Source organism: Bactrocera dorsalis, chromosome 2 (genome assembly GCF_023373825.1).
Source record: "Bactrocera dorsalis isolate Fly_Bdor chromosome 2, ASM2337382v1, whole genome shotgun sequence".
NCBI classification, from domain to species: domain Eukaryota; kingdom Metazoa; phylum Arthropoda; class Insecta; order Diptera; family Tephritidae; genus Bactrocera; species Bactrocera dorsalis.
Window position 1 is genome coordinate 41,668,049 of NC_064304.1, and position 26,204 is coordinate 41,694,252.

At 36.3% G+C, this 26,204-nt stretch overlaps 2 protein-coding genes across 2 annotated transcripts in view; both read right to left on the reverse strand.

Annotated features, from left to right (window-relative positions):
- LOC105231460 (serine/threonine-protein kinase OSR1) overlaps positions 1–11,829 on the reverse strand; it is a 33,330-nt gene extending 21,501 nt beyond the window's left edge. The window contains exon 1 of the mRNA XM_049447807.1: positions 11,255–11,829. Within this exon, the coding sequence (XP_049303764.1) occupies positions 11,255–11,288 (34 nt within the window). The 5' untranslated portion in view covers positions 11,289–11,829. The remainder of the gene's footprint in view (positions 1–11,254) is intronic.
- Positions 1–25,994, reverse strand: part of LOC109579965 (probable fatty acid-binding protein) — a 48,219-nt gene extending 22,225 nt beyond the window's left edge. The window contains exons 1-2 of the mRNA XM_049447815.1: positions 24,774–25,994; positions 24,330–24,383 (exon numbers count right to left, since the gene is read on the reverse strand). Of these exons, the coding sequence (XP_049303772.1) occupies positions 24,791–25,342 (552 nt within the window). The 5' untranslated portion in view covers positions 25,343–25,994 and the 3' untranslated portion in view covers positions 24,330–24,383; positions 24,774–24,790. The remainder of the gene's footprint in view (positions 1–24,329; positions 24,384–24,773) is intronic.
- Between the last annotated feature and the right edge of the window lie 210 nt (positions 25,995–26,204).

Here is a 26,204-nt window from a genome sequence, read left to right on the forward strand (position 1 = left end):
CTAATAAAATATTATATATATTTAAATTATCAGCTTAATGAGCTAAGTTGATTTAGTCATGTCCGTTTATCTGCCTGTCTGTCTGTATATACGCAAACTAGTCCCTTTGAGATATCGATCTAAAATTTTGTACGCGTCATTTTCTGCCCAAGAAGCGGCAAAATTTTTGGAATCAAATTTCATATCGAATCACTAGAGCATATAGCTTCCAAACGAACTTAATGATCGGAATTTTTTCTAAAGAATCTTTTGTAATTGTGAAAGGTATAATGTAATAACTATGGTACAACCGGAGTTAACGATTTTTCTTGTTTCGAGATGAATAATCATTAGTGTTTAGTATAAGCTTGTTTTCCTGTACTACACAAAATGCATTCGGCGATTTTAACGATGGTTGAAATTATTCAACAAAAAGTTCCTTTAAATTGTATGTATGGAATTCAATCTCTGGTGCCGAAACGTTCAGAATGTTTAAAAAGGACTTCGGCGATAATTATTCGAGAACACGTTGACGACGAACCACGTCCTGAACAGCGGTCAACATCAATTCACGTCAATAAAATAAAGGAATTGGTGCTTGAGAATGGCGATTAACAAACAAAGATCTTACTGGAGTGGCATCGTTCGAATATTGGAAGGATCAGTGAAAAAGATTTTAAGAGATCGTTTGAGCCTAAGAAGCGTGAAAGCATGATTGGTTCCAAAAACAACAATTTTTTTCGAAAAAGAGCGTTGCGTTAACATCTGTGAAACAATGCTTTCCGACTATCAGTATGTGATGAAACGCATTATTACTGACTATGAGTCTTGGATCTATGCTTACGACCCGGAAACAGTAGATTGATCGTTGAAAATCGAGGCACGTCAGAGCAAGTAAAAAAACGTTATTTTTAAAATTTTCTTCGATTATCGAGGTGTAGTGCTCTCCGAATTCTTTCCGACCTGCCCAAGTGTCAACAAGGAATACAATTTCAGTGTCATGCGAGAAGATATTCTTAAAAGAAAGGCCGGAATTATGTGTCGGCAGCTCTTGGTACTCTCATACTGCATTAATTTTTCGAGTTTTCCACCAAATTTTCAAAAAATATCGTGCCGCAATCTCCGTATTCGTCTGATTTAGCTTAAGTTGACTTCTGGCTGTTCAGCAAACTCAAACGACTGCTCTGGAGAAACCGTTTTGAGTCAATTGAAAACATTAAACGTGAATCGCTACGCGCATTGGTTGCTATTCCAAAAATTGATTTTAACAACTGTTTCGAAGTTTGAAAAATCCAACAGTGTTGATGCCACGGGGATCACTTTGAGGGGGACGACATAGATTTTAAAGAATAAATTAAGAATTTTAAAATTATGAAGTCTTACAATATTTTGCTCATATATGCAAATAGAACATGTTTTTATAGCTTACACGAAATTTTGCAAACATAACTAAGTACATATGTACATACTCTACTTATTATTTGAGAAACGTACAAACACATGCTCCACACGAGCTTGCATACTTCCGCAAACGTTGGAGAATTTTGTAGCGCCTCAACGGAATTTCTAAACCACAAGAAATATTGCGTGTTGCTGAAAGGTGATAAGAAACATGCACGGAATGAGCAAACACATATCGACGTTGTTGTTCACACAAAATTGCAGAAAGCACATGAAATAAAGCAATGCTCTCTTTTTTCTAAGAAAATTTTTGAGGAAGCCTATACATGTACATATGTAGATAACGTTAGTGGGAAATAATTTGTAAATTAAGACAAAATAATGTTTGTATTATTGTATTTATTTTTAATAAAAACATATAATTTATATAAATAAAATGCGAAAAAATTAAGACTATTTGATTATTAAAAAAAAAAGGTTTTTTGGTTAATAATAAATTAAATTGAATTAAAATGTATGTAATTGTTGAGCTATTTCATGTTATTATATTTTGTTGTAGAATGATTTAATGAGCGTACTAATGACTAGTTCACATTATGTCATTTCTTTGACAAACTTCGTATCATCATTAAAAGGAAGTACTACCCAGATCTTTCGTCAGGTGTCGTGTGCCGATACTTTAAAATCACACGAAATTCATTTTGAATCTTTTTTTAAATTAAATCCAGTTGTTTCAGCTTCGAAATCCAACCCAGAATGACTCTTGCCAACAGGTCCTACTTCGGACTGGGTAGGCGATTGAGAAGTAAAGTCCTCTCTTGACAAACAAATACCAAACCGATAAGTCAATAATCATCCTCGTCCTGCTACATTGTGCAGAGGCATGGACGATGACAACAGCTGATGAGTCGGCGTTACGAGTTTTCGATAGAATGGTTCTTCGGATCTATGGAACGATGAGCTTTATGAGATATATGACCACATTGACATAGTTCAGCGAATTAAAAGACAGCGGCTACGCTGGCTAGGTCATGTCGTCCGAATGGAGGAAAACACTCCACTTCTAAGAGTATTCGACGGAGTACCCGTCGGGGGAAGCAGAAGAAGAGGAAGACCTCCACTTCATTGGAGAGACCTGGCTAGCCTACGAACTTTTCCGCCAAGCCTGTTAGATGACGGTTATAGGTAACTACATAGTTCATTTAAATGGGGTATATATATTTCACGCACTCCTACATATCTACTTAGTAAATACCGGCGATTCTGGTCTCTAAGTGACAATACATTTTCACTATAATTTATATTACTCTTATCACATAAATCAAAACGTCATTTTGCCCAGTCTTCAGCAGGATATCCAGCAAAATTTTATACGCACAATATTAAAGACATAGTAACGGTATTGAAAGAAATATATTGTTTTTTTTTGTTTCAATTATGCAAACAAAATAGAAACCACAGAAAATAAGCAAAGCTAAAAACTGGTGAAGGTATTGCAAAAAAAAATATAACAAAAAATTGCAAACAAATGAAGTGAGAAAAGATAAAATAAAAACATTGCAAGAAAAACTATTTATTCTTCACGCAAACCGCAAAAAAGAAACCTTCAAGTGCGCGGTCATAAAACTGAATGCTGTTGACGCGTTCGCCATTCTTCAAAATGACGTCTGACTACCAGCGCGTTCACCGCAAGCCACGCAAAGCGTCAAGGTAAAATTATGGCAAAATAAGCGGAGTGTGAGCAAAAATATATTTTCCGCTGCGATTTTTGGTATGGTTTTTGTTTTCCTTTTTTCTTTCTGCGAAATAATAACAAATTGCCTAAATCGGCAAGCTAATCGTTTCACTTGTATGCGCGACAAATGGCGATAACTTTATGAACAATCTGAAGAAAGTGGGGATGTGGTTGTGAGAAAGTTGTTGCTGATTAATGAAATATTTAGTGCAACACAATATGGATGTGGCTATCAGCAAGCTCATTAATCACAACACCAACGCGCATATGGTATTGTTAGGGTTTGTTTTCACAAGAGGGCCGTTCGATGGGTCATTGGCATAATAGTGTCATGTCATGAAAATGAAAACAAATTCCAAGCAATGATCACACTTTTTCCAATTTTTTTAGTCCTTCAAGTTAAAAGAAACCGGAAGCGTTCGCAACAAACTTGGCACTAACTCAGATTTTGAAAACTGTCACAGGCGCCAATATAACATGCAAGCAGGTGTTTCTATTACAGTGAATCACTAAAATTGAAGTCATATGTTTTGTTATTGCAACGAAAGGTGTTCGAAAGACAGGTGAATAACTTTCACAGCTGACGAACAATTGGTTGCTCAGATATCAGAGCGTTGTTTTGATATTTTGAAAAAAAAAAATGTATTAAAGATTTATTATTTATTGCTAATAGAATACGATTTTTTGGAAAAATGTTGCTAAAATTAAAAAAGGTTTGAGGATTCGTAAGTGGCTGGCTAATTTCTCTACAGGCCATATGAGCACCAAAGACTCCAGACAAAGACAAAGAAAGTAGTGCACAAACTTTCCCCGACAGTCTGGTCTAAGTAACCGGAAGGGCCGAATTTTCATCCTGCCAAGGACTGTCAACTAGGCAGTATTTGTCAAAATTACTTGAAGATTATTTTCTGAAGTATGAAGGAATGAATTATATTGAGATGACAAAAAATTTAAAGATATCAAAGGAAAGTATTGCTTATATCACTCAAAAACACTAGGAAACTCCCTATGGTGTGATTTCTTCAATCTACTTCCGAATACGAGCTACAGAGCTAAATCGAAAAGATACAATCTTCTATGAGTGTACAGCTGCTGGTATACACCGATGACATTGATATTGTGGGCCTCAACAACCGCCCCGTTTTTTTTGATTTCTCCAAACTGGATCAAGAAGCAAAGCGTATGGGTCTGATTGTGAACGAGGGTAAGACGAAAAATCTCCTGTCATCAACCAAACGGTCGTCCCACTCGCGACTAGACCCCCACGTCACTGGTGACAGTCATAAATTCGAAGTCGTAGATAATTTCGTCTATCTTGCTACCAGCATTAACACCAACACAGAATGACTCTTACTAACAGGTGCTACTTCGGACTGAGTAGGCAATTGAGTCGAGTAAAGTCCTCTCTCGACGAACGAATACCAAATTCGACAAGTTAATCATCATCCCCCGAAAGAGGAAGACCTCCACTCTGTTAAAAATAAAAAAATTTTACAATAACTTTTTACTTCTAAAACCATCATGAGGACTTTGTTAGCGGATAATACCCTAGATTTAATACGTTGGCACATGATTATTTAAGATTTTAATGTGATGCTTTATAAGCAAAGCATAATATGACAGCTGCTTACCCACAAGTGACAGTTAGGTTAAGGTTAGGGTCGATGGCTAATCTAAGGATCGTTCTTAGACTACTGTATCCAATCTTATTATTCAGCAAAGCGCCGCAAAGTCAATTCAAAATCGCTTAGGCGTTTAATTTCTATTTCCATCAGCTCGGTGGGATATCTCAAAGTCTGAGCTTCCAAGTTTTTAAGCCTTAATCTCGCGAACACGATCAAGAAGGAAGTTTTGAAATGCTTCCACCTCGTATTCTTAGAACGCTAACAACTAGGGGAAGTTAGCCTTATCGATTTTGGGCCAAAGGATTTTGCGACAGCTCATGAACCGATGATAGCAAAGCGCTCACCAAGCTCCCGACAAACCCCAATATTCAATAGTTGAACACACGAGGAAAGTGGAGCACCGACTCGTTTCCATTTTAGTGGGGCTATAGCACCGTTACTTTACGACGTATTACAAATCGCGGACTTATAAAACCAACCTCGTATGTATACTCGAGAAAGAGCTTTCATAGATTACATCAATTATTCTTGTTAATTTGAATTTCGTGTTTATTTTTGAATGAAAAATACATTCTTGAGCTGATAGCGAGCGGAACGAGTTGACATAATGCACACGAATAATCAAACTTATATGACAATGTATCAAAATAAATTTATGTATATACACATGTTGTATGTCCATAAATGGTTGTATTTATATGCAAAAGTCCAATGTCTAGGCGTTGGTTCATGGACCGGACCGGCGAACACACATAAATACTTGCCAAATCGCCATTAAGGAGACGAAGCAGCGCGAGGCGATAAAAGCGCTATCTGTCAATTAAAACTTGGGTTTGTTCTTGTCATACATACAAACAAACGAAGAACCATTTAAAATTTTTATATACTTAATATGGCAATACATACACACAGCCACATACATATGTATATGTAAACAAACTTATGAGCGTAAATTTCAGCAAATTTGCCATCAGCACGTTGTCATAAAACAAGTATGCTTGAATGCATATTTTTCAAAAGCGTTTACATTCAAAAACAAAATAATGACCGTTAATAGACCCACTCACATACGCACATACACCTGTGTTACGAAATCGTCTCTCCACACGCTTCCACAAACGAGCGCTGTTTTTTGTTTGTTTTAGCATTTTTGTATGCCTCCGATGAATGACGTTCATTAACCTGTAGTATTCGATTTCGTTTTGACACGCTTCAATATAAAATCAAAACAAAGACGAAAACGACAAAACATGTGCAACGTCCAATGAAATATGTACATATACATATGTATGTAATTGAATGGGAATGCAGAACAACTGAGTCTTCGAGCACTATATTCTGACTACAAGTCGTGGGAATCCCCAAAAGAGTGAGAGTTCGTAAAAATATATTGACAAAAAACTATAACGAAGTGTTACAGATTTTACAACAATGCAAATAACATTAAAAAATTAAAAACGAAGTTCTGCAAATATGTGTGTACAAGGAATAATGCTCCTTAATTAAAGCCATTGTTACGTTTTTTATTGTAAACTCCATGTTAAGTCGCAGAGATGCCATCAAAAATTAAAAAAAAGTTGCTCGAAATAAAAATTTATTAAAATTATGACTATGAGTACGACTCTAAGAACTTATTTTTTTTAAATTTGCGGAAAATAGTAGACGTGTGTTGAAAATACTACCTTTAGATTACGGAGAAGAAAGCAATTCTAGAAGTGACACCTTTCAACATCGCTATATCAAATGTTTAAAATAACCGAAAAATAACAAGCACATTCCGATAGAGTTTGATCTCCTAGATAAGTTAAATGTAAACTTACTTTTTAGGTTATTTGGAAGTAGGAACAATTCTGCGATCTGGTCTCTGACTAAACATCATGAGTGATGCAGAATCACACTCAGTAAAATTTTGTTCAAATATAAAACTAATGAAAACAGGGATTTGATGTTTTATCCGGTGGAAATCAGGTATGAATATATATATGTATGTCGGAAAGACTCTACAGCCAAAACTACGTTTTTTTTTTGGAATCTAGTATCTAGTTCGCTGAAAAAGTAAATACGAAAATCGTAGGCAAAAATCGAAATAATGCTTATAAGCAGGAAACCGGTAGAAAGGTTCTTCTGTGGGTAAGTTAGGCTAAATTTTTCAAATTTAAATACTGAAAAACTATTTTTCCTTGTTCAATTCACAGTAGTGTCGAAGCATTTGGGTCAGTCAGCTTCAACAAGTGGATCTTTAGACGGACTCCTGTTTATAGTTCGGTTATACTGGCCGGCTGCCACGGCATACATTCACCGATTGGTCGTTAGTAATGCCAGATGGGGGCTCTGTTTAATTTGAGTTGCAGCATTCGTCATGCAGGTCGTCAACGGTTTGCGAGCTTTAAGAGATACTTGATATCTACGTTTGATACTAATGTCTCGTCCCTTGAACTCCGAAGCTTGTATTATAGATAGATCGTGTGAGTTAGAAGTAAGCGAGTTTTCCGAAGGGGATCAACGGGAGAAAGAAATTCGATAAAAAAGTGTTAAGCCTTTTTAAGGGTTTTCGACTGGTTTAACCCTTAAATAGTGTGCTTCGTGCACATAAGAAGAAAATGCCTCATTGTTTTCTTCAAAATTCCGCACAATTAAATTCCACGCAATTAAATTTCTCAGTCTACAGAAATTGGAACATTTCGGAAACAAAAAGTCTGTCTTTATTTCGCAAATACAAATTTGTGCGTAACGAAAACATTTTTATTTTTATTTTTTATTTATTAAAACCAAAGGTAAACACTTACTTCTCACTTCTGTAGAATGCCGAAGAATAGCAAAGTGAGGGTAAAGTAAATCGCTATAAAATCTTGGCGCTGATTTGTAAGAAATGCATGTTGGTTTTGTTGCTGGCTGCATTTTCTGTTGGTAGTCAAGTTGTGGGTGCAGGTGGGCGACAGGCGCCAACGTCTGCTGACACGGGAAATTTGGCACAGCACATGCTAAATTACAAACTAGAAGAAAAGTGGTGGCAGGCGACAATCCATGTGATATTTTTAGTGAATTTTTAATTTAAGCAACGACGCGACAATTCGTCACACACAAGCACATACACGGATCTATTAAAAAATTTGTGGGGAGCGTTGAAGATGCAACTTTGTAACCAAATGTGGGTCATCAAAAGCGATGCGATGAGTTATTTTATTCATAATATTTGTTTATCATCTTTTAATTATTTTGTGCATGCTCTCTTTATAAATAAACTCCTCGCTTATTTTATTTAGTTTGAGTTTATATAAGGTTATTCTGTGTGAACAAGGCCTACTATGAGTGCCACTATGCAACTTATTATAGATTAATTAACCCGTGTTCACACGTCAGTGTAAATCCCTTTATTTCAAGTTATATGTATTAGGTCTAATAGTAGTAAAATATATCCATTATTTTTTCGTCTTTACAAGACGAAATACGCACTGTGGCGTGAGAAAGATAACAGTTCGTGCTAAAGAAAACCTGTCAGACAGTTTTGCGATGTTCTGAGACTGTAGAAGTATGTTACACGTAATTTTGATTTCCTCAAATAGAAGACAAATTGTCAAAAATAGAGATAAAATAATGGAAAGTGTCGTGTCCGATTTCCATATAAACCCGAGATGAATTGCAACAAAGTCAATCCATTTTTGAAGTGGAAGGTTAGATTATGTTATACTAGCCGGCTATTATGCCATACATAGATCAACTGGCCCTTAGTAATGCCCGATGGAGGTTCAGTTTAATTTGACGTGAAGAATTCCTCACACAGGAACTTCAACTTTTCCTTCTTGATATCTACGTTAGAAACTTCGTCCAGTTCTTTGAACTCCGATGATCCTAGATACTTTTGTCGAGTTATAGATAGTGCTGGAAAAGAACACAGGAGATGTTCCAGCGTATCGACATCACTTATGCCCATCCGACTCCCATGTGATGCCAGTAGGTTGTGATCTGTCAGGAAGCCAACAGCCGGCCCGCAGTCCTTTCGAGACCGTGTGAGTAAAAAGCAAACGGGTTTTCCTAAGGGTCCCTCGTAGATGATTTTAGCGATCTTTCCCAAATAAAGCGTATGGGTATATGTCCTAATTTTCCACCAGCCCCCCGCTTATTGAGGTAATCCTGAAGGTCCTTGTAGAGAACTCACCTAATGTCGCCAATCTTGCAGCTGCAGTAGAGCTTTCTACTGCAATATCGGTTGGTGGTAGGTTGAGAAACCTTTCTATGCAAAGCGTTATGCAGAATGAAATTTTTCTTGTCCACTACACCAGAGCACCATAAAGCAAGAATGGCTTCATTACCGCTGTGTAACACCAATGCATGAGGCCAGGTAATAGGCACCAAGTAGACCCAAGCGTTTTCTTACATGCATATAGGGCACCACTGGCCACCAAGTCCAAGTAATTGTCAATTCAAACCCATTCAGTCTCGGGAGTTTCCATGACGCGATTTCGTACCTCATTGAAAATAGTAACATATCCCTCCTATCAGCAAGTGTATGGTTACTTTTGATGATAATTTGGTCTTTTAAGACAACGTCAAACGAAAACAGTCATGGTCAAGGTTTTGCTATGTGTTTGGTGGGATTAGCAGGGAATCATCTACTATGTATAAGCTACTCTCCTACAGCCAAGCTCTCAATACGGACATGTACTGTCAACAATTGAACCGTCTGAGGTAAGTAAACACCCAGAAGTGGCCAGCTTTAGCCAATACACTACGATTCACAACGATTGAGAAGCTACGAGAGTTTGGCAGGGAAAATCTAATGCATCCACCTTATAGTTTCGATCTGGCACCAGACGAGCACCGTATATTCCTGCCTTTGCCAAATAATTTTGCTCGAATGAAGATTCGTATAATGACACCGGTTCGCAACGATAAGATTTTAAACATATTTTTTAAATTTATGTATTTTTCAAATTCTCTGAGCGCACATCTTTCGGGATAAATGAAAAAAGCAAATATATATATTTTTTTTTAATTATTAAAAAGAATAATTTACACTAGCTTGTTCGTAATTACATTAGTGTGTCTAGGCTATTGTAGAAAATACTATTTACATTGAAAAATCCATTTTCGCACATTTGTAGTAATTATTTTTGTATGACTCAACCATTCATTCATCAACTCGATCGCCTTTTGTCATATACAAATAAATATTGCAAAAAATATGCAAATAACTGTAGATAGTAGTGATTTATTAAATTTGAATGAATAAAGAAGATGACGGAAAATTGATAGGGGTTCTTAACCGTAAATATTATTTTAAGCCAGGTATAACTGAAAAATATTTTCTGGCAGAATCTTATAATTCTTTAGAGTAAATTCAATTCATTGTAAATGAAATAGATGAAATATTTTTTTTTTTATAATTTCTTTAAATAATATATTTTTTTTATTTTTTTTTTATAATTTTTTTTAAATAACATTTATATTTTTTTAATTTTTTTATAATTTTTTTTTTTAATAAAATTTTTTTTAATAAGTTTTTTTTATTATTTTTTTATTTATAACAATATTCAAAATTATTATTTGATTAGAAAAAATGAAATACACAAATATTTTTAAATTTTTTAAATATTTTCGAAAATCTATTATTGATTTCCCCTTGTATTTTTGACAAAATTAATGGTACTTAAACTTCAGTTATTTTTAACATATTAAACTCAAATTATCAAGAAAGGGTTCAGGAAGCGTAATAAAATATTTTTGATTATTAGTTTATGACAGTCTCACTATTTTAGTTTTTTTCTATTCTTATAGTTTTTAACGCTTGCAAAAATATATTCTATATATCCTCACTTAAAATGCAAAATAATGTAACATCACTTTTCATAAGTTTACAGGCGAAGGAAAAACGATATAATAGAAACTACTCATAATGGAACAAAATGTGGGTTTTGGTTATAAAATAGTTATATATTGGTTATATCTGAAAGCTGATGCTTGAAATTTACGACTTCACATATATAAAATGATGTAGAGCATCGTAAGCAATAATAAAACTCAATTTCAATTTTTTTTTGATAATACGTTGTTTTGCATTTTAGGTGACGATATACAGGATCGCGAATCATACAACCAAATATATATTTTTTTTAGATTTGTGAAGAAATTTTTTGGTTTACAATGTGCTCTCCTTTATTAACTTTTTTTAGTAGAAGCACCACCACAAAAATTTAAATTTATTTTCTTCGAAGGTCGTCATATCTAAGCTACACTGTCACACATGCAATAATTCACTTTCGATTTCGTAATTGGCCATCATCAATCACTGTGACAAAATCCTGCGATATTGCATTAACATTAAAAAGTAATTAAATACTAATGTGCCTGCTGATATGGAAAAATACGACACGAGTGACTAATACGGTGAAATTGAGTGTAAAAAATTTCAAATAGGGAAAAAATAAATCAGCGCAAATGAGTGATTATGATTTATATGAAAGGCAAGGTGACGTATGGATATTGATACGAGGTGGCGTCAACTAATAACACCCACTTTGTCTGAAGCAAAAAACGTCGAAGAACTTCATTTTGGCAAAACACGCGCGCGCTGTGAAGCGCACTCCCGTCAAAGTTGAGCTTTTCGAACACAAACGGTGCGCGCAGGCGCTCCAAACACCACGTTCAACACTGCAGGATACAACAAACAAGCGCGCCGGCACTCACTACGCACAAACTGCAAAAGTGTTCACAACAATGTGGCCCGATTTGCAAAGCGACTGGCAAAAAACTGCTCCAGCGCGACACTGCCGCAAGTGGGTGTACCAATTACCGAGGGGCGTGTGATTGTGTTTTTGTTAACCTCGCTTAATTTAATTTAACTTTATGGCGATTGTTTAATTTTCCCGCTGTTTTATATACACTTTTTCTATACAATTCAATTCACTTGTGGCTATAAAAAAAAACGAATTTCAATGCGACAAACGGTAGCGGCAGGCACGCGGCACCTAAGTGTGAGCGCGCGTAGCGTAGCGATCTCGAAGCGCTCACAAATCACAAAATCGACTGAAGTTAGCGATTCCTTGTAATCAAACATTTAAAATAATTTTGTTTAAAATGCCCATAAGTAGCATATAGCGACGCGCGTATATATCTACAAAGTAGATATGTCGAAACGGCCTATAACGATCGCCTAGCTTAAAGCTCGCTGCGCAGGTAGATAGAGCCGTATGTACCTGTGTGTGTGTAACCGAGTGAGGGTGGCACAACAGTGTATTCGGGTAGCGAAAGCATTTTTGTATGGCTACTACCTGTTTGTGCACACAGTCACACACACACACATACATATGTGCGATATGGGCGAAAACGTGTGAAAATTGTATATATATTTTTCTTAAGTTTTAAGCTCTAGCTTTTTTGCTAAGCCCCTAAAATGCATGTGCTAAATATTTATGAATGTTTGAAGGCATGTTGTGTGTGCGAAATTCCGACGTGTGAAGTACAGTAGTGAGCACTTGTCAAAATCTAATGCAAAAAAAACACGACAACAAAGTTGATGCCACAATGATTGGCAGGCCTAACTATTAGCTTATAACGCTTATGAAAAAAGTTACCAGGCGGTTGATAATTGGCGAATTCCCATGCGGTTGTAATTTTACACTAACGTTCTTTGGTAATTCTAACAATAAACTCACGAGTCTTTTTCCGAAAAAGTACTATATACTACAAAAAGCATTGACTTTGGTAGCACCGAAGCGATATATAATATACCTCACAGTTACATTTTTTATATCATAAGGGGGTAAAAGGGTAAAAAAAAACTTTGTATTTATATTGATTTTGGACGTTCAGTTTGAAGGCAGCTATATGAAATAGTGGACCGATTTGAACAATTTCTTTGGAGATTATAACATTGCTTTGGACAATAACCCTTGCGAAATTTCGGTAAGATATCTTGTCTCATACAAAAGTTTTCCATTCAAACACTTGATACCGAAGGCTCAGTTTATATGGCAGCTACAGTGGCGGACAAAAGTCTACATACACTCCCTATTTCCATTGATATGAGAGTACAAAAAGTTTTTAGAAAAATGTGTTGATACAGTTTTATTCTAATATTTATTATAATAACAATTAATTAAAAAAATCCATTATTTAACATAAAACAACAAATTTATGGAAGAAAAACTCAAAAATTGCTTTGACAAAAGTCTACATACAGTTCTAATCTCCTACTTTTTACATTGCAATATTAACAGTAAGGTAACGTTAGCCTTTTTCTTTTATTTCAATATGTTTATTGTTTGATATTTATTGAATTTAGTTGTGGTTTAAACATTTCAATAGCTATAATGGCTCCGCGAAATGAAATATCAATTGATGCAAGAATTTTGGTGATAAAAGAAAGAAAAGAAAAAAAATCATATGGTGAAATTTCTAAAATTTTTAACTTGAGTCGAGCCACAGTACAGACAATTCTAAAAAACTTTAAAAATAATGGTTCCAACGAAAATAAACCGCGCAGTGGACGCCCAAAAAAACAATCTCGTAGAGACGTCAGCCTGATTCCCAACGAAGGAGACCAAAATCCAAAAGTAAATGCTCCAAATATAGCCGAACGCATAGTAAGTACATCACAAATGAGTATCCAACCAAAAACAATAAAAAAAAAACTCTAAACGATAACGGATTCCACAGTAGAACACCACGGAAGGAACCTTTTATTTCTTAAAAAAACCGGAAACTTCGTTTACAGTTCGCCAAAAAACACAAAGAAAAGGAAATGGATTTTTGGAAAAAAGTTTCATTTACAGATGATTCTAAATTCACCCTTTTTGGTAGTGATGAAAGGGCTAAAATTTGAAGGAAAACTAACGCCACGCTTGAACCGAAGAACGTAGTATAAATTGTGAAGCTCGGTGGCGGCAGCGTAATGGTTTGGGGAGCTGTTGCGGCCTCTGGAGTTAGAAATTCGGACTTTATCGAAGGTGAAATGGACGGTTATAGGAATAAGTCTCTGTTGGAACATAATTTGAAGCCTTTGGTGGATAATTTAGGGCTCGGTTCCAGTTGGATATTTCAACAAGATAACGATCCGAAGCATGCGGCGCAAATTGTTAAGGACTGGTTGCTTTATTATACTCCAAGGCAATTAAATACACCACCTCAAAGTCCAAATATGAATATTATTGAACATGTCTGGGAGATTTTGGAGCGTAGAATTAGAAAGCACCAAGTTTCTAGCTCTGCCATACTCTAAGAGCGCATATTGGGACCTTGGAACAGCATTACATCTGCAGCGTTGACAAATTTAGCAGAATCAATGCCACGGCGTCTTCAAGCAGTTATAGATGCCAATGGGGACCCAACTAAATACCAAAAGGTCTTAATAACTGGCATTTTATAAAGTTTTTCGCACTGAATTAAGATATTTTTGTGCTGTATGTAGACTTTTGTCAACACAATATTTGAGTTTTTATTCCATAAATTTGTAGTTTTATATTAATTAACGGATTTTTTAAGTTTGTTGTTATTAGAAAGAAGATTAGAATAAAACTGTATCAACACATTTTTCTAAAAAGTTTTTGTACTCTCACATCGAAGAAAACAGGGGGTGTATGTAGACTTTTGTCCGCCACTGTATATGCCATAGCTGACCGATATCGGCGGCTTCGACAAATGAGCAGCTCCTTGGCCAGACTGGTCAGACGACGTGTGCAGAATTTCTGGTCGATATCTTTAAAGCTGAGGGTCTAGTTACCATATATACAAACGGACATGGCTAATCAATTATTCCGGATTTCCAATAGAGATAATATGATTTCCTCGCTATTCGTCGAATTGTTGAAAATTTCGAGTGTACAATTTTTGACAATACTATTCAAAAGAACCGTCCGAAGTAACGAAAATATTACTGCCGTTCAGGCAAGGGATGCTGAAGACCGCAATTTGTCGATTCAGAATTTGGACTGTCTCAAATCACAACCTGGCGGATTTTTAATAAAGTTCAAGTAGTGACTTAACTCCATTAGACTACTTACTTCTTGTAGGGTTATTCGAAGTCATTGGTCTTTAGCAATAAACCAGACTCTCTTCGTGCTATACAACGTACGACTTCATTCAGTGGAAAAGGTACTAGAAAATTGGGTATATACAGTTCGTTCCTGCAAAAGAAGTCGTTGAGGTCACTTGAATGATTTTATGATCAGAATTTAATTGTATCTATTCCCATTAAGTAAAAACATATGAATTTCCTTAACAATTAGTGCGTTTTTGTTTTTAAGAAACTGTTATTGAAAAACCCCTGCGTATATACTTTTTAGAATTTCCAACGGTTGGTTTTGGGCACCGCGTCAAACTTAATGTACTTTGTTCAGGGTATAATAATTATTACCGTAGATGAATAGAGGTAATAAGCAAAGGAATAGTAAGAACTAAAATTTTTGAGGACGTCTTTAACAAAACAAAAACGACTTGCTAAAAAAAAGTCGTTTTTGTTGAAAAAATTTTCATTGCCAAGTGGTTTAATAAAAAGTGAAAATGTTATTCCTTTGATTGTTTCTTGACAAATATACTGAAGAAGGTCGTGGAAAAATTTCCATTTTTCTCGGCGAATTTGCGTTTCATGAAAAACGTGTTTAAAAGTTTTGGGAACCGATATGTGCATATACAATCTATTTGCCGGATTATCTTCATATTTTTGGATAATGTTTTTAAAGATACATAGTATGAACATTTGATACAGGAGGCGAAAACCAAATTCGAAAAGAATTTTCACAAAAACGACCTTTTTGTCTGTTACTAGTGATTTAAAAATAGTAATTGAAGCTTGGGGATATGGATAGTTCCAGATATAGAAAAGTCCATAAACGGACTATAATTTTCAGGTAAATCAGTCCAGTAGCACCTGAGAAGATGGCTTTATTATTGGAAAAGACAGTTTCGAAGTTTTAAAAAATAATCTGTAGACATACTTAGTTTAACTATTAACTTTGAAAATATGAAAAAAAATCGATTTTTTTTTTTATTTCTAGACTAAAATGCCCCCTTAAAATGAGCTCCTTTTAATGACACGAGCATGCCTTTCATTAGGGTGGTATTTCCAGGCTCTCGGTTACTTTCAGTCGTTGTTCAAATGCTCCCTGCCTAAAGTACGCATCGCAAAAAAAAGAGGACCACGAGTTTATATAAAGATTACAAGGATTCTTATCACACCTTGGGTGAGTAAAACCTTAATGATGTAGTCGTTAATGTGAAGTTCAAAATTTTATTTCATATAGGCGGCATAATTTGTAATATTACATTGAAATACCTGATTTGAAATGGCATGAACATAGCTGAGCTGGCACATAAAATACTTTTTTACGAACCAAATTTTTTTTTTGTCAATCTGGTAGCACTTAATCACAAAATTTATGACGATTGCACATATCTGACAGCATTTCGATGTCGAACTGATAACTTGATCATTAGATTTACCGATAAATTGAAAGGCTTAACGAGAGGATTGTGATTTACAGAGGAGGTAACCAGCACTGGTTGATCTCTAATAAATGTAAATGTCTATATGTACACAGATGTTTGCCTAGATTTACTTATGTTGACAGTAATGACAAGCGAGAACTTTCTAATGTCGAGCGCGGATGACGACAACTACATCATACAACAACAAAAATTGCACAATTCCTGTTACTGACGATTTACGACTAGGCGATGTTAATTAACATTCAGCAAAGCTACATAACTGAAATGGCTAACGGCTAACAGTTAACGGCTTCGCATTTACATGTACAAAGTATGCATGTTATGTTTACCAACGCTTGTGCAAAATATTTATGTACTTATGTAGACATGTCAATATTTTTGTTTTCAAGGTAGTAAATGCACTAATTTCTCAGCTTATATTCATTAGCGAACTGGCTAAGAGCGACGCACATATGTATAGATATAGGTATATACATATACATATACTACATATGTATGTATACAAATACACACATACATATGTACTTATTAATATCAGTAGAAACTTTTGTATATACATACATATGTATGTATATGTAAGCCTCATTGGTAAGCGTTCAAGAGTCGCGAGGCGAGTTGTTGTTAGGCAGCCGCAAGAGGATCAAGTCAAATGATCAATTAGAGTAAAATTATATTTGGTTGCGCATACGAGAGAATTAACACTATTAAAAGTAACCGAACTCGGACGGTAACTAATTGCAAACGAGTCACAATCGACGGTTGTGATTATGGGTGGTGGTGGGTGGAGGGTGGCGTATAACTTTTTATACCCTGAATAGAGTTGTAACACCGAGAAAGAAATGACATAGACCGTATAAAATATATATTTAAAAGATTAGGGCGACTAACTGAGTTGATTTGGCCCTGCCCGCCAGTTTGTATACCATATAAACGAACTCGTTGCTCAGGTTTTGAACTATCGAGCCGGAATTTCGCGTACGTTCTTTTTTCCCGGATTTGGCACGGATTATTGCTTACAATTATGGCTTACCGAAGAAATTGTTTTGATCCGATTACCATAGCATATACATACATAGCTGCCATACAAATTCAGTCCTTGTAGGGAAAACCTTTTTATTTGTCGAGATATCCCCACGAAATTTATCATGGATTATTTTTTAAGACAAAGGTACAAATGCTTGAAGAACTATCCACTTCGGAGCAGTATATCATATGGCTCTCATACAAACTGATTGCTCAAGATCCAGTTCCTGTACGGAAAACTTTTGTAACGGGTGATTTTTTTGAGGTTAGGATTTTCATGCATTAGTATTTGACAGATCACGTGGGATTTCAAACATGGTGTCAAAGAGAAAGATGCTCAGTATGCTTTGACATTTCATCATGAATAGACTTACTAACGAGCAACGCTTGCAAATCATTGAATTTTATTACCAAAATCAGTGTTCGGTTCGAAATGTGTTTCGCGCTTTACGTATCGACAAATTTTGTTCAGCGATGAGGCTCATTTCTGGTTGAATGGCTACGTAAATAAGCAAAATTGCCGCATTTGGGGTGAAGAGCAACCAGAAGCCGTTCAAGAACTGCCCATGCATCCCGAAAAATGCACTGTTTGGTGTGGTTTGTACGCTGGTGGAATCATTGGACCGTATTTTTTCAAAGATGCTGTTGGACGCAACGTTACGGTGAATGGCGATCGCTATCGTTCGATGCTAACAAACTTTTTGTTGCCAAAAATGGAAGAACTGAACTTGGTTGACATGTGGTTTCAACAAGATGGCGCTGCATGCCACACAGCTCGCGATTCTATGGCCATTTTGAGGGAAAACTTCGGACAACAATTCATCTCAAGAAATGGACCCGTAAGTTGGCCACCAAGATCATGCGATTTAACGCCTTTAGACTATTTTTTGTGGGGCTACGTCAAGTCTAAAGTCTACAGAAATAAGCCAGCAACTATTCCAGCTTTGGAAGACAACATTTCCGAAGAAATTCGGGCTATTCCGGCCGAAATGCTCGAAAAAGTTGCCCAAAATTGGACTTTCCGAATGGACCACCTAAGACGCAGCCGCGGTCAACATTTAAATGAAATTATCTTTTATGCGTTTTTTTTTTTTTAAAAGTTATCAAGCTCTTAAAAAATCACCCTTTATATGACGGGATATCTGCACGATATTTAGATCGGACCACTATAGCTTATAGCTGGCTACTAATCTAATCGATAAAAATCAATGTCTTATTTAAAATCTTTTGTATTCGTGCAGGGTATTTTATCTTCAGTGCAACCGAATTTAACGTTTTTTCTTGTGTTTGCTAATTTCTTGGCGCCAAGAGTGTGTTGGATGAATATTATTGGTATATTGATTTCAGTAACCAAGTTTTGCGAACTGCTTATACTTTAACAACAAAAGCAATAATTTTATACTTTTGCACTCGCAATTCACGTCAAAGGGTATTAATTTGTTTACTCAACAAAATATTAATAAACACACAGATTTCAAACAAAATATACAGGTTTTATTTGTTGTAGCCAGCAAAAACATTTATGCTACTTTGTTGTTGCAATTTATTATCGACTATTTGGGGCACTTCAGGCTTTTCATGCTTCACTGCACGGAGCGAAATAAAAAGGAACTAAATGCGCTAATTAAAATTCACGTGCACTTACTTTGTATGTATGTATGTGTGTGAGAGTGTCCTACGGCAACACAGCGAAATGTTACAGCAAAAATAGCGAATTTATTGCTTTTATCAGCGCTATAAATACACCGATCAGGCAGCCAGCGCCCGGCAGCAAGCAACCCAAAGCGTGAGACGATCAAACGCCCGCTCGCTGGTTGGTGGCAGATCAATAGGTGTGAACACACGCGAATAGCAGGCGGCAGAAATATAGCGGAAGACAAGAAAGAAAGCAACACGCGTTCCAAGTGTGCTCTAAAATCGATTTAGCACGCTTTTGATCGCGCACATAAAGGGACGCTAACATTAAAGTAAATTTATCGAAGCATAGCGCGTGGCAGATCGGCTCAAATCGAAATGGCATCGATCATTATTATATATTTGTGCATATGTATGTCGATAATTGTATATGGGCGGCGCTAAAATGAAAATAAAGGCGACTCTAACGTTATGAACTCAAGCTAAATCAGCGATTTACTAATTTATCGCTGACGGCTATAAAATATCTGCGCATATACTCAACCCAAATATGTATGTATGTATGTATGTATATTTATATAATATAATATACGGTGTATGGTATGTACTCAGATATAAACGCTAGAAATCGGGTTCATGCGCAGCAGTAAGGTTTTAATTTAATGCCTTAGCAAGTGGCAATGGACCGCATATGTATATATACAAACATACGAGTATTTAAGTACATACATACATACATATGCACATGGTATATGTGGTGCAATGTGATGGCCTGCGTCAGCTTGTCTAGAAAATTGAGGTGTTGATCGTTGGCTGCCACATATTTCACACTTTAAATTGCCAGCACACTGAATTTTTTAATTAAAATGTTTATGTTTCATGCTGTGAGAAAAAAAAACTAAAAATAATCTACAAGCGTAACAAATAATTGAGCATTTATTTTCATTTGGAAGGACATTTACACGGCCGTTAAGAACATTTTTAATGAAAACAAGCTAATAACTGTAAATAATTTCGTAGAGCTAAAACATTTTTATAGTACGAAAGTTGTTAACGGGATCCCGAAAGTGGAACTAAAATACATTACGAAAAGCTCATTGCATTTTGACATACAGGTAGGCTTTGATTTGCATAAAACTTGTAAGTCTTGAAGCAGTATTTCTTTATTCTCATCCAAAAGCTTCCAAGGTGCCTCATTTGAGAGCTATTAAGTACTTAAAAAGTCGAAGGCGTTTGTATAAGATTGGTACCAACATCTTTTTGATGCACAAAACTGTGGATTTGCAGAGCTACCTCAGCACAGGACGAAATGGGCGACACAACTTGAGAGAATTTCAGATCAAATTTCGTGCCACTACGGCAAAACCTTTACTTACTACCTTTACTTACTACTACTATTTTGTTCTAAAAGAGGACGAGGACCCAAAACAACGGAGTCGCTTGTATAGTATACTCGTACGAGGTTTGACAATTAAGTAATGAGACTGATTTTATTGTCGTGCGTGCCCAGGTGTTTCGATGGCACAAAGAGTTTAAGGAGGGGCGTGAAAGCGTGGAAGACGAGGCGCGGAGTGGGAGACTAGTCGAAGTGCGGACCAGAAATGTTACGAAGCATGGAAAACGCGCTGGAATCACTGTCTAGCTGCCCAAGGGGAAGACTTTGAAGGGGATGGCAGAGTTGTAGAATAATTTTCAAATATACGGTTTTTATGGAATCAGTCTCATTACTTAATTGTCATACCTCGTAGCAGCTGGAAACAAGAAAACGGTATAGCTTCATTAGATTAGACCTTAGGGACTGAAGTCGATTGAACCTATTGCATTTATAGTATATACATATGTAACGGTTTTGGCATAAAGTATTAATATGGTTGTCAACAACTATCTTCGGTTCACAAAGACATTTTAAAACCGGAAAACATTTCATATCAAAATAAATACAGCGCTCTCGATAAGTTACGGGATTGCATGGCCTAATCGTCATGCTTCGTGAACAATTTGAAGGCTCGCTAACGGAAGCTTCATTATGCAGAACAGTGGCGAGGTTTACCTAATTTGTTTTTATTTAAATGCGGCAGTTGCTTTAGTAATTAATGAAATTAATTAGAGACAATATTTGAGGTAAACAACAAATCGATTTGAATTCCTAAGCAAAATTTCATATATAATGAATTTAGGGGTGTTATAAAATAGGGTTTCGGCCTCGAGCTATAATTATATTTTAAAGACTTTGTACGTTATATCATATAGAGCTATTAGGAAATTATAGTTGCTAAAAACTCCTTCTTTAATTCCCCTAGGTGCTCTCCGGAAAGTTTTAAAATGTCGTATGCTGTGCTCCCATTATCAAATACAGAGCGATCTAATAGAGAAAGGGGATAGATTTATTTGACATTAGATCTTGAAAGTAACTATTTCTGACTTTAGATCTCATTGCTGTTGTCTGGAAGATGACAAAGTGGATTCATGCTAGAATTACAAGAAAAGAGAACAAAATATATATGAATTCAGAAGATGCACTCAAAGCATTCTTGTACAACCAACGAATGGATCACGTGTTTCGACTTAAAACCCAATGAAGCGATCAAAAGAGAATATACATACATTCTAAGCATAGAAAATTAGATGACACTTTCCCAGTAACACCCCGATGCACTTAGCTGAGGGCTACGACTGCACCTCGGACAAAGAGCGCATGGGATCAACGCGTGTGCAGCAATTGTTTTCGCTTTGATTGCTTTTGTTTTTCAAAATTGTACTCGTAAATTAGCAATTATCATTGAGTCGGCAATCAGCAGGTCTGTCACGTGACCGACGCGATCGACCATACACAAACTATAAATGACAGACGGAGTAAAACGGGTGGGGGGTGCTTATGAGCAAAGCCAATGGACGCGACTGCAAAAAAAAAAATAACTTAGCGTGTGATTACACGGCAGACGAACGGTCAATCCGATACCGCGGCAGACGACCAGTGACATTCGGACATCAGCAAGTTCAAAGTCAATTTTTCAATTTGCCTAATCGGTTACAAACAATACATATAAACATGTGTATGTATGTCGGTGAGTATGCATTTGATTTATGCTGCTGATCGCGGCGGAACCTGCCACCGTCCGCCGTCACAGTTCCTGCTGCTGCAGCTGTTGTCACAAATAATTGTCTACAGTTGAGTGAACGTGCCAATTGGGCGCCATTAGCCCAAGTACCAGCGACAAGCGAGCGAATGTTGTAAACGATTTTTCATATGCCTATCACTTGTATATACATACATATGTATTTATGTATGCGGAAGAGACGTTGCGATCGAGTGGGAAGAGGCTTTTAAGCAAATGTGAAAATTGAATTCATTTTAGCACTCGACTTCTTTTTTAGTTGTTATGTTTGCTTGTCATTTGTAACATTGTAATTTGTCTATGTTCTATTCTGTCATGAAAGAAATGAATTCGCACCCTTCCCTGGCCGCTGGTCTTGACCGTTATGTGTATATTTTGTAGTCTAATTATTTTCATTCGCCGTCGATCAGACATGCGATCGCGCCATTTCTCTGCCACAATTTATCGTTGACAGAATTTCTCCACCCACAACATCATTTTTATTGACTGTGCAGTGTAGTTCGGTACACGACGAATTCAGCCAGTGATCTCAATTAGTTGGGGGTTAATGTAGTACAAGCGGATGCTTTTCTCCATATATAAAAATATACGTATTAAATGTCTGTATGTACATATACATATTTAAGAAAATGTAGTTAAATAGTTTTTAATAAATATGAATGAATTTTCAGTTCCGAATGGATCTCTTCTTCGCCGTGTTGCCGAGTTTTTCGCTATTAAACTAATATGGATGAAAGCACATTAAAATTTTTTTTGAAGAAAAGTCAAGGTTATTTCTGCCAACGGTTGTTTCTTTAGAAAGTTAGATCATTCCGATGACGTCAAAACTATTGCGGCAGGAAATAAGCTAACAAGGTTGATCTATATTAGATATGTGAAAGTCCTCAGATTTGTAGAGTGACTTTTGCGAATGTTATGGTAGTGCATAAGTCGCCGGTTGAACCCTAGTCATGATCAGAAAAGATTTATTATTTCTGACTAAAATAATCTTGGTTGAGATTTTAAGTAGCCCAGCCACTGTGGAACTTTTAATACAGTTAAGGGCTGAACTAATAACTAAAACTCCCAGCTTAAGTTAAGACTTTCAAAAAAGAGAGTGGAAGTGAATTTTGAACAAACGGACGCATATTTCACTATTTTTCATATGTTGGAATTGTTGGTCAATGGCTGAAGTTCTTCTAAATCATCTTCTCCTATGAGATCAAGTCAAAATGTTTTGAAAACAACACGTGGCATGGGACTAAGTACTGAAAATATTATCCATCAAATTTCACCGCGACTGTAAAATTGTTTTCCTAGACTGGTATATCCTTTTATGTATGTTCCTCTGACGTTTAATCTCCATATGACAAATTATATGTGTTTGGTAGCTGTTTGTTTACGCGACGAAAATTTTGTCTGCCGTTTTTGAGATTGAAAGAGTGAACTTGAAATTTCTAATGGAATCACGGCTACAGAATTGTTGAAAATGTTGCAGAAGTGTTTTGGAGAACCTTCTTCACGCCAATATTTACGTGGAACAAAGCATTCAGTGAAAAACGTGAAGCCGTAGAACACTTCCAAGGCGTCCAACCATCTCTGACGATAAAATCGAAACAGTTAAAGAAAAGATTCCTAAAAAACGCCGTTAGATGACAGGGGATCTCATGATATCTCATGGATCGATGCCACACGTTTGATCTAATTTTTAGCTATGAAGCATATTAATGACAGAATCGTATCAAAAGAGCATCGAATAGAGCTCGCAAAGGGGAAGCGACGTGGGCTTATCAATAGGACTTTGAAACTGTGTAACAATCTAGGGAATAGGGCTCCGAAAACGGGGAAAAACAAATTTCGCTATATGCACTGAAGACTATTAGCTCAAAAGGAGGCCTTAAAGGTGATAATAAATATAAAATAAAATTTTGATTAAAATACGTGAAATTGTTTTTCAGTCATTCCGAGTCAAACTTGATCAGTATGTACCAATCTGAGTACTTCAAATCTGCGTTTCCTATAGAGACTACTCTAGAGCCAATCAATAAAACGAGCTTATTCGTATCCATTCATCACTCTCCTTACAACTTTTGAGCTCTGCTCTCTAGTAAAAAAAAAAATCGTATCCGGTTGGGTAAACGCTTGCTTTTCTCTCGCTATTTGACTTATGCTACCCGCTTGTTCGATTCGTTACTTTTGATGAGTCGCAAACAAATCGTAATTTGAATGTAGAAAGTTTGGCCTGAGACAAATTACTAGACATGAAACTACTTTAAATGAAAAAGCGCAAGCCAAGCACGACATACTAGGTGTCTAGGGCTAGTATAAGGCTATGACTTACTTGTACTCGCTTAATATATCTACTTTTAGTTTATAGAGTGGTTATCTACATACCGTTTGGGATGGTTTCAGCTAAATTGATGAGGTAATAGAAACAAAACCGCTGTTCTGAAAATAGAGAAATAATTATTGGTTAATCAGATGTTAAAATGGTGAATTTTATTTACTGAAATATTATCTACTATAGGGTAAACAATTTGGTATTAAATTTAGGGTTGAAAGTCAAATTTTGCATAAATTTATCAAATAAAAAACAACCGGGTGGCAATTCTTTTAAGTATATACTCAATTGTAAGCCTTTCTAAGGACTCTTTACTTTGATAAAAAAGCGGTAACCCTGCTTTTTGCTCTTAATCAATACTCGTCACTATTATTTGAGAAAATAACAACCATTTTGATTAAAAACTGCGCGCGATTAAGGAAAAAATTAACTACGTTTTTCTCGCTTGCAGCTTTTTCGGGTGCAGATCCTCTTCTTTGTTGTCGTTGTCAAATTACCGTTTTGTGGCAGCCTATTATTCCACCAATTGGTTAACTACTCTTTCGACTTCTCTTTTGGCTTCACTCTTTTGCTTGGCCTCCTTATTCTCTTCCTTCTTTTCTTGCTGCTCATTTTCAAGTTTCTCCAACAATTCGGTCAAGTCCTTGCTTTCGTCTTCCCCAAGCACATGAAATACTCTACTTCCGGCCACATTGTTGATCACAGATTGCTCCACCATTCTATTTAGATGAAATTCGCGTGTGATCTTCGTGCACACAACACCCTTTTGTTCCTGCACCAAAGTGTTGTCATACAAATTGAATGTGGTCTTCACATTGCGCAGATCATAAGTTTCTTCATCGAACTCTTTGCCCAACTTGAAGGTGAGTACAGTTGGTTTCTCATCGATCACTGTGATTAAATTATGGGTGCTTTCAACCTTATGTAGCATAACGATCGGCTTTTTGGTGTTGCCTAATTTGCGTTGAACCAAGCCCATGCCAAGCTCTTTCATGTAGGCATCGTAGTTATCACTAGTCACCAGCTGATACTGCTTACCCTCCCAACAGTTGATTTTCTTTATCATTTCGCTATTATTCTATTGTTATTTCTTTAATTTTTAACGGAAAATTTTGAAAATTATTCCAAAATTTTGTATGAAATGTTTATGAATATTATTTTGTTTGTGTGGAATCTGTTCTTCAAACGTTTTTGAAGGCAATGTTTGTATACGAGTAACGTTTATGGGGTTTCAAATAATTTTTTTTTTGTAGTGTTGAAAAAGGTGTTGACGAATTAGAACTATGTAGGTGTCTTTACTCGTATTCAATTCATTTGAATATACTACATATTTCTTTATAATGTAGAAGTTTGGATTTGCGTAAGTACGAAGAGCTTGACAAGCTGGCCGATAGGAGTAATATTCGAAAATTCTTAGAAAAAAATGCGGCAACTAACAGAAGGTTTCAAGAGTGGAGCATACTCTTGTAGAATCCCCAGAGATGATCTAGTGACTGATGCCCAGAGCAGACCGAAATTATGGAGGGAACACTTCTCGAACCTGCTGAATGACAGTGAAAGCATAACACTGGGAGATGGTCCCGATTCCCCAATCCATAACGAATAGACGTGCAATTGCCCGACCATGAAGAAGATCGATTTGCAATTATCCGTATGAAGAACAACACCGCGCCGGAGGACTATGGCATGGCATCAGCTTCATTGTAAAACATGGTCGGACAAAAGCATGCCCTTCGATTGGATTAAGTGTGCTCTGCCCAATCCATAAAGATGGAGACAATCTGCCCCAACTACCGTGGGATAAGCCTTAATGACCGCGTAGTTCTGCTTTCCCCAGGTTGAATAAAGAGCGAAGTACATAGGTCTGGTTGTGAACGAGAGCAAGTGGAAATATCTCCTGTCATCAAACAAACACCTGGCTTGCCCTC